The 10,000-nt window shown below is 33.3% G+C and overlaps 1 protein-coding gene across 6 annotated transcripts in view; it reads right to left on the reverse strand.

Annotated features, from left to right (window-relative positions):
• Positions 1–362: 362 nt before the first annotated feature.
• The window catches only part of LOC119574610 (tetratricopeptide repeat protein 39B-like), a 110,527-nt gene continuing 100,889 nt past the window's right edge, over positions 363–10,000 (reverse strand). For 2 of the 6 annotated variants that reach the window (XM_037921947.1, XM_037921952.1), the window contains 8 exons: positions 9,967–10,000; positions 8,967–8,990; positions 6,263–6,430; positions 5,954–6,135; positions 5,445–5,588; positions 5,123–5,352; positions 4,455–4,695; positions 3,777–4,272 (listed from right to left, as the gene is read on the reverse strand). The exon at positions 9,967–10,000 is cut by the window's right edge and continues 32 nt beyond it. In XM_037921947.1, coding sequence (XP_037777875.1) covers positions 4,023–4,272; positions 4,455–4,695; positions 5,123–5,352; positions 5,445–5,588; positions 5,954–6,135; positions 6,263–6,430; positions 8,967–8,990; positions 9,967–10,000 — 1,273 coding nt within the window. In that variant the 3' untranslated portion in view covers positions 3,777–4,022. Of the gene's footprint in view, positions 2,491–3,776; positions 4,273–4,454; positions 4,696–5,122; positions 5,353–5,444; positions 5,589–5,953; positions 6,136–6,262; positions 6,431–8,966; positions 8,991–9,966 lie in introns of those variants that run through there. The other 4 variants (XM_037921953.1, XM_037921951.1, XM_037921948.1 and 1 more) reach the window with 3 other exon arrangements.

The following is a 10,000-nucleotide window of genomic DNA, read 5'->3' on the forward strand; positions in this document are numbered from 1 at the left end:
CTCTCTATTTATCCGGGCTTGGGACCAGCACTGACTTGGGCTGGCTTGGCCACCCAGTGGCTAGGTAGGCAATCGAGGTGAAGTTCCTTGCCCAAGGGAAACAACGCGCCGGCCGGTGACTCGAACCCTCGAACTCAGATTGCCGTCGTGACAGTCTATAAAACATCATACACTCCCTTAATTTGTAAAAGTATTCATCCTTATTTTCTGAGCAACTTCATAACCACAATCATCAGCTGACAAGTGAAAGAGATTCAGTACATTAGCATGTCGTCTAAACATCATGCTTTATCATGCTTTATTTTCACTATTCATTGTCTTGTTTGTGGTTTTAAGAAAGGCGTAAAACAAACAGGCAATCATTTACATTTTTCTTCTTTATTATTGCTTTACAAGATCCAACAATTTCTATATATTTGTTTTTTAAAAACTCATGTAACTCAGATACAGATTTTTTTTCTATTACATTCATGATTAAAGAGTTCTTATAAGTACATTTTTCACTATACATTTGATTTTACAGTCTATCCCTCTCATTTTGGCAACACTGTGGAAAACATGAAGTAAGAAAAAATAATACACACACTAGTTTCATAACACAATATTATAAGACTCTGTACCATCCAGTTAGATTAAGGCCATCTGGAGTAGAAAAGGAAGGAAATATATACTATTACAGTGTAAAACAAATATTATATTACTCTGAGGCTACATACTGCTCTATCAGAAAGTTCACAGAATCATTAAAGAAAAGGTTGACAAAATGAATCATTACTTTTAAGAGATGCTAACACTGAGGTTTCCATTTTTTTTTCTTTCTTTTTACATATAACCAGATCTTTGGGTGAAGACTTGGCTGCTTCAGTTAACAGTAATACACAATTCTATTGGGAATCATTTAAAACAGTAACAAATTGTAACAAATCTTATATCAACTTAAAAGCAAAAACCTTAAAAGAAACTTTAAAATCAACTGTAAGTTGGTGTTTGCAAGGCTCTTGCTCGCAGAACTGGAGCAGTTTTAGCTATGTACACTAACTTGGAAGTTGCTAAATAATGCACCTAAAATCAGAAATGGTTTCAGTTTTTTCCCTTCTTTTTAACGGTACTCAGTAAAGGAAGAAACCTATAAACCAACAGTCTCTGTATACAAGAGTGCACACAAAATATTAAATATAATCCCACTAATACATAACATACAAATACCATTAAAATCCTATTTTGTTGGAAGTTCAACATGGGCAACCAAACCCCAGAACCCACTCCTGTTTTTCTTTAACATCCTTCTTGGGTGTGAGTTATTAATAAGAAGACTCAAACAATACCAGGCGTTAAAAAGCCTGAGTATCAAAATAATGAAAGCCCTAATAAGTGACACCTGGTAAAACAGAAGCTTGAGGTAGTGCTTCTCTAATAAAACCATATATATATATATGTTTGTATAGTTATCCGAATTCCAGGTCGGTACATATGGGGTGACAGATATAATCTGTGAGTGATATGAAGACCTTCACCTTCCTGTGAAATGACTAGTTTAGTAATGAAGAATGTCAGTAGTTCATTTCTGTACAATTACCCAAGCATTACTAAAATCCATCTAAGTAAATCTTAAATCTTACTTTGTATATAATTCTTTATGAAATCAAAATATTAAGTAACACACCTACTCAATTGCAGTTTATAGTCTCTAAATGCAAAGAATTTCCTCACTGCAGCACTGTAAGGTACACCATTATGTTCATACACACTCAATCTTTGATTCTCAGGATGGCTAAAAGCAGCCAAAGCATAACCTATAACTTGAATTCATAGAAGCATTTAGTGATCTATACACATTCCTTCAAAGACCTGTAAACAAATACACACGCACACAAACATCCAGCACGCATAAGGACACAAGTGAAGACACAAACATGCATACACTTACACATGCGCAAATGTGCACGCAGGCACACCCAAGTAGACAAAAATATTAAGTTCATTAATTCAATAGCTATCTGTAATAATCTTTGACACAGTGCATTTACCGCACTTAGGTCTAAATTTTCTAAAACTTATGCTAATGGAATGTTTAAGTATACTATGGCTGGCTTTTTCATTCTCCTCATATGTTCATTACCTCAAAGTAAAAAAAAAAAAAAAAAAATCTGCACAAAACTGCTTCATGTGTTAACTGAGCTGCTGTGTTTGATCACCTTTGATTTGTAAATCTATAAATGATGATGAGTACCACTAATAATATTGCCTGGCACTCATAATCATAGAAAACCATGTAAGTGAGATTCAAATCAACTCTCCAGATTTCGAAACGGATTTCACTCACTTTATAACTCCTAAAACACCGCAAACACCATCCCTAAGTTTACGTTTGTTTCTCATATTTCCATTAGCATATACACACACATACACATATACGAGCCAGCATCCTTGGTATACTCTTAAAATGCTCCTGCCGAAAACAATGTCCTGATATTTCTCCACTCTTTCAACCTGCGAGAAATGGATATGCACGATTTTAAATGAGGTTGTGGTTGATATTCTTCTCAAGACAACATGTAAGCTACTGTACCCATTCTACATTTCATGTATCTACAAAAAATTTACTTTAGGTAAGTATTTACATGATGTATAATATAATATTTATATATATATATATATATATATATATATATATATATATATATATATATATATATGTATAGATATATATGTGTATATACATGTATATACATATACATACATATATATATATACACATATACATATATACACATATACATATATATACACATATGTATATATACATATATATGTATATATACATATATACAATTATATATATATATATATATAATATAATATATATATATAATATACTATATATATAACATATATATATAACGTATAAATATATATACATATATATATATACGTATATATATACTATATATATACGTATAAATACATATATACGTATAAATACATATATACTTATAAATACATATATATGTATATAATAATATATGTATATAAATATATATGTATATATTAATATATATTATAATGATATAATATATATATATATATATATATATATATATATATATATTATATATATATATATATATATATATATTAATATTATGTAGTATATATGTGTGTGTGTGTTATATATATATATATATATATATATATATATATATTCAGCTAAATGTCAATCTATTTGAAACTAAATACTCTTAATAAATAATATAAAATTATTTACAAACATAATCTACTACAAAATCAATGCATATGAACGTATACACTGCAAAACACAGGCCATGAATGTTATGAATCAATACAAGAAATTTAAGCCAGTATTCTGCTAATTTTTATGAACATCATTACCACTGAATATAATTATTAACTCCATGCCATACAATAGTACTATTAAGATACAAATTAACTAAACATGATAATAATAATAAAAAAAAAGAAATATAATCAGATATTGAATATTTGAATCTTATCCCAAGTCAAATCCTGTATAGTTTTTATATACAATATTCAAAATTTAAATCACTTAAAACTCTCCTCTATAACAAATATAGTTTTTGAAATAACAAATATACTTTTGACATATAGTAGTAGTCCCAGACTTACAAATATTATACCTGATACTATCACCTTGGACGTGCAGTCACCGTACAGGACACCTCATCTAGAGAGACTTTTGTACACTCTTTCCTCCGTACACATCATTTCCACCTATGTTACTTTTGCTTTCTTTTGGACCTGTAAAATTTGGTCGAGAACATTTGCCGAGACATCTCAGTTATACAATTCTCTTTTTTTTTTTGGGGGGGGTATGTTTTTTGGTTTGTTTTTTATGCTTTGTTTATATTTTACACTCAAAAAAATACAGAGACACCTGGCTTGTGTTCTACTCAGCATAACCAATGCTCTAGAAATCTAAAAAATAAACTTCTTTTAAAAAACTTCCAAACCAGTCCTTGGTATGCACCTTAGTATCAAAGTGATCACAGATGAGTTCCAACGGCTTGTACGTGTTTGCCTGATGATCCATTTAAGTGACTTTCATTGCCGTTCGTGGCTGTGTTTGAGGTCTTGGTGATGGCTGGGGAAGGGGACCTGCTGATGGAGGGGTAGCCTTCCATGGGGCCTAAGCCATCAGCAGGGTTTCCCTTCTGGATGCCGTGGATCTTATTGAGGGTAGCGTGGATGCGGAAGTGTAAGCGAGATTCCAGGGAGTAACTCTTGTAGTTTGATCTGGTGGAGGAATTAAAAATATGAGTAAGTGGAGTACTTACGGGAAACTGGACACTTGAAAGACACGAGAAAATAATTCATTTCAAAACTAAATACTGAATATCCATAAACATCTAATTCATGTAGCAAGAATACCTACTGATGCTAACATACTCTAATAACAACATGGAAAGTCAACTTACTTCGCATGCTCCAGAATGATCCGAGACTGCTCCAGGTCATTAGCCCGCAGAAGAAGAAGACCAAGTTCCAGAAGGGCATTGGGAACTAGGTAGTTGTCCTCCTTGATCTTCTTCTCATTATTAACAATGAACTTAAAACATTCCTCTGCCTGCAGGGGAGAGTTCATGTAGGCTAAGCAGGAGCCTTTTACCAAATGAGCCAACAGGTAGTCATCCCAGAAGTAATCCCCACGGTCAGGTACTGCAGATGAAAGACAGTGTAAGGTTAATAATTGCATTGGATATGTCTCCTGCCTAAGGTATGCCTGAAGGCCTTCGGCTTTCTTATGCATCTTTGCATGGACTTTTTAATACTACATATCTTGAGAATAATTATGCAACAACAAAAGCTTACTCTCTGGATTTTATGTGCATTCACCATTTGTGTCTGACCTTACCCATTCATTCTAGGCTAGTTTCTGGCAAAGTTTGACAAGTCTAGAGTGAATCAATTAGCACACACTACTCTTTAACTGGGCAACTGCCATTATTCCAACAACCAGGAAATGAACTCATAACGTTATCATGCGTTACATGGTGTCTAGGATTTTTTATTATGTAGGGCATCACCTGTCATGAAGAGGATCAAAAACAAAACCATTTCTAGTCCCATAAATATCCAAAGTTACCTTTTATTGATTCCATTCGTCTCATTTCTCTCTCAATAATGCTGAACATCTTTTCTACATTTTCATATCTCTTGGCAAGAATCTTGAATCCATTCCAGGCGTAGATAAGTTCGAGACCTGAGAGGGTAAGTGTTTCTCCCTGTGCGAAGAACCGGGCAGATTTTTTCACAGCAAACTTTTCAATTGGAAGACTCTTGCCGGCAATGCGTTGTTTCAGGCCTGGAATGGTCCTGAGAGAAAAAGAATACATTAGATTAGCTTACAACAAAACACTGCAAGTTCTATTACCTTTTCTGAACTGCAAGGACTGTTTTTTACTAACCTCATGGTTTCTGCCAGTTCTTGTTTCTCTGCTGGTGTCAGCTCATCCATCCTCATACACATGCAACAGCACTTTTGGTAGGCATACGTTGCTTTGGACCACTTGCTCTCTTGAAGAAGTCTGTCTGCGTAATCTTGTGCTTCTCTGGAAACAAAACCAATGTTTAAATCAATTACTTTTTCATAAGTTTATTAGATTAACCCTTCGGCAAATCTTTAAATAGTGTCTTTGAAGGAATAAAGAAACCTGGTCTGGTAGGAGGGCTGCTTGAATACATAGCTCTGGGCCAACTAAATTCCTGTGCATCTGTTATTCTGACTACCAATATCATATCATTCAGGAAGTGCATCTCTGAAGAAACGTTGCATACAATGCACAGAAGCAATAACTATACATGCACAATCTTGCTCATTTCTATCTGACTTTAAAGTTTAAACAGCATAAAACAGGAACTGGAAAAAAAAAAAAAAAAAAAAAAAAAAAAAAAAAATCAAACAAGATGCACTTACTTCCATCTTGCACTCATGATGCAGCACCACATAAGCTCCCAGTAGCACAAGTGGTGGAATTGGCGCCACTCGTCCTGGCTGTTCAGGGAGATCTTATACTTCTCAATGGCCAGGTCAAAGTTCCCCTTGACGTACTCCAAGCGAGCAGCAAAGAAGAGGAACCAGGCTCCATTGGGGTAGAGCTGCAACCGGGGAAATTAACATAAGACAGCCAAGCCTCACATTGCACAAGTAAAGAAGAATACGTAAAAAAAATTAAAAAAAGACAAACGCATTATCAGTAATGAAATAACTTGTATTAGTTCATACCTTCAAATGATCATCAAGGATAATTTGTGCCATTTCCAAATCTCCCTCAGAAGTACCAAGAACGTAGGTCGCAATGAGGTGGTAACCGAGCAGCACAAGTGCACATAAGACACGTCGGAGAGAACCCTCGAGGTAGAATCCCTTCTCCAACTCAGCTAGGCCTAAGTGCTGTTTGAAAAAGAAGAAAAAGTTTTGATTTTTTTCATTCACTGCCTTTTTTTTCTGGAATTAAAAAATAAAAAAAAAATTGTGAAAAGCTAGTGTAACTTAATTCAGTGCTCTGTGCATTAGCATAATTGCTTGTGGGAAAGAGTATGGTGCATTAGTTCCGTGATTTATGTACGTTTCTCAGTTCATCTAAGCGTATCATTTGAAGACTATAAAAAGATAAACAAGATATTTAGAAGGCACTTTTCATACAATATATGTATAAAGAAGAAGTGTCCTCTATTATGCAACCAAAATTAACATTCAAATGAACCTCAATCTTGCTACTGCTGTGTTCTCTTATCTTCATATTAGCATCAGACTGTGATAGTTGTTATCAACGTGATACTTGAAACAGAATATACAATGTTAAAAGAAGATATTTAACAAGAAAACATGTAAACTCACTGACAATTTTTGGGTTTCAGCTCAAGGGTAAGTACTGTACATGGTATGTTCTTTTTACAGATATCAAAATAATACAAGCAAAGAATATTTACTAATAATTAAACCTTATAACAGTAATAAACACACAAATACTCCAAATATAAAACTTCTGGGACTAATAGTACTTTCCATACACTGTTTTAACTTCCAAAGAACACAGTGAGTACCAGTACACAAGGAAACACTCCTTCTAAATCTACAGTATCCATACACAGTAAACAGATTAAATATTTCATGCATATGAACAGTCCACCAACAATAACAAATCTAATACACAATAAATAAGAAAAATTCTATATTACTTTGTGTAAAAAAATTGATTATTGAAGGGTTAAAATAAGCATAACAATGGATGTAGGTACAGATCAGATACATTCAAAGATTTAACTGTGGTTATCTAGCAGCAACCTATTCTTATAACTCTGTCTCTCTCTTCATTCCAATTGGGGAAAATATGCAGTTCCCTTTCAGTTCCTATTACTACTTATAACTTACAGCTTATACTGATAACTCTGTCTCTCTCTTCATTCCATTGGGGAATTATCTGTGGAGAAATCTATATGCAGTTCCCTATCATGATAATTTTACCAGTCTACTTCCTCCCTGGTCCTGTTTTTAGCAACCTTCCCTTCTTCTTTTCTCTTTCTAATAACAGTATACAGTTTCAAGTTTGTTCTAAGTTATGATATTTGACAAAAGACAATTGATTAGTTAGTAACAATACATATATTGATATTCTATTATATCATATACTAAATATGCATAGCCACTGCCTATTTTTGGCATAAAAAGACTCTCTCAATTAGAATTTAAAAAATAAATAAATAAAAATAAAATATAGATACCCTTGTAAAATGAAAAAGGCAAGAATGACAAAAGAAAAACGTTGAGTTTATCCTGTTGATAGTTTTTGGTCACACCAAATATCTCTTTCTCTTGATATATATCCTTCAACCACTTTTAAAAATTATTTCTCTTAAAAAAGGAAGTTACTTCAGACAATGACCCTTTTGTTCTGCTTCCTACCTATACTGTGTATTAGACCATAACAAGAAACTTAAAGAAACAGAGCTAATAAGACTTGGTTAACACATGTACCTTTCAGTGTAGATGATACTGATCCTTATAAATGGTGTATGGAGATGCTGCTCATTATAACAAGTGGCATATAAAAAACATAGACTTTATGAATATAATCATCATTTCTCAACATCTCTGACAATGCTATTCCTTTATGAAGGTGGTATAATCACAAAAGAAATGCTTACACTGGTGTCTGAATACTGCATTTTCATATTAATTTCTCTTTATAATCAATTGTGCTCTTATAAAGAATAAAAACTGAAGTTGTGGCAACAGTAATGATAGGTGAAAATGTACAAAAAAAAGTACCTGTTCCTGTTCAGAAAATATTTTACATACAGGATGTTAATCTTAATATCAATATCATTAAAGCATCTGCTTCTAACTATCATCATAATTCCAAATTTGACTTCGGCAAAATCATGCTTAACTTACATAAATTAAAGAGCATAGAATCTGTATTGGCTAACAGAACATAGTCACACAGTCACTTATTCATAAAATCCACTATTCACTCTCACTCTCACCTTTTACACTCTACTTTCAAACATTCATACATATACATGCATACAAATAAAAGGATAGTGCACACATATAAGTACACATACAGATATGCACTCACTCACTCCCCACAACTTCCCAGTCACTCACTCTACAACACCCACCTACTCACCCCACAACATCCAACTCACTCACTCACTCACTCACTCACTCACTCACTCACTCACTCACTCACTCACTCACTCCACAAAACACAAATTTTTTCTCAAACTACCAATTCAGAATCTAAATTAAAAAAAAGAAGAAAAAAAATCTCGAACACATGTCACCTACAAAACATTAGCTAAACAAAACTCTTAAACGTAGAAGTAGACGACAAAAACATCCTTTGAACAGAGAGACGAAGCAGCATAACAAAAGCCTACGACATGTACACAACAGCTAATCAATGTAGAAGGGAAGTTACCTTTTGTTCTCTTACCTGACACGACTGAACTCGACATAGAACAAGAACAGAGATCATGAGTCTTGGGAGAATACAGAGGGATATCGCACATGGACAATGGCAAACTTTAACTCTATTATAGATATACATATACAGTGAAACAACTTCTGTATCGAACAACATACACATGTGACCTGAGAAACATCTGAAAGGTATGAGGACAGATTTTTTTTTTTTTTTTATCTATATCAGTGTTTAAATCAATATATCTTAAAAGTCACAATAACACAAGCTAAATATGCATTTAACCGCAGAAGAAATCAAATCCATATTTTGCCATGATCCCTGAAAAGACATCATATAATATTGAAAAATAATACAACACATTACTGGTATTTGCATTTTTTCTGCTATAAAGGTAAGACTCAAGCTATAATTACCTTTCACTTATTGACTGTTGACCTATGAAACAATATATTACAACACGTTTCCGCAATTTTCAATGGATGTGTGACAAGGATGTGATATCTGTATGTGATGACAAGTAGAATTTAATGTTCAGAATATTCAAGGAAACTATCTTAGATAAATGAGAGAGAGAGAGAGAGAGAGAGAGAGAGAGAGAGAGAGAGAGAGAGAGAGAGAGAGAGAGAGAGAAAAGAAAGAAAGAAAGAAAGAAAAGAAAGAAAGAAAGATGAAGAAGAAGAAGAAAGAAAGAGAGAGAGAGAGAGAGAGAGAGAGTGAGAGAGTGAGAGAGTGAGAGAGTGAGAGAGTGAGAGAGTGAGAGAGTGAGTGAGTGAGTTTTCTCGCTTGATTACCACATTAATGAATAAAAAAAAAGTCCTTCGAGACTGCTAGGCAACAATATAAAACAAAAAAAAATTGATCTTGATGAATACGTATATGCACCAGAAAAATAAATATTGCACATCAAATCATCTTTGTAAAAACATAAAAACATAAAAATATAATAATAATAAAACAAAAACAAAATAGACAAACAAATGCAATTATCACTCACCTTATTCCCCGAAAATCCAACAAATTCTAGGAGT

The sequence above is a fragment of the Penaeus monodon genome, chromosome 6 (assembly GCF_015228065.2).
Source record: "Penaeus monodon isolate SGIC_2016 chromosome 6, NSTDA_Pmon_1, whole genome shotgun sequence".
Lineage (NCBI taxonomy): Eukaryota > Metazoa > Arthropoda > Malacostraca > Decapoda > Penaeidae > Penaeus > Penaeus monodon.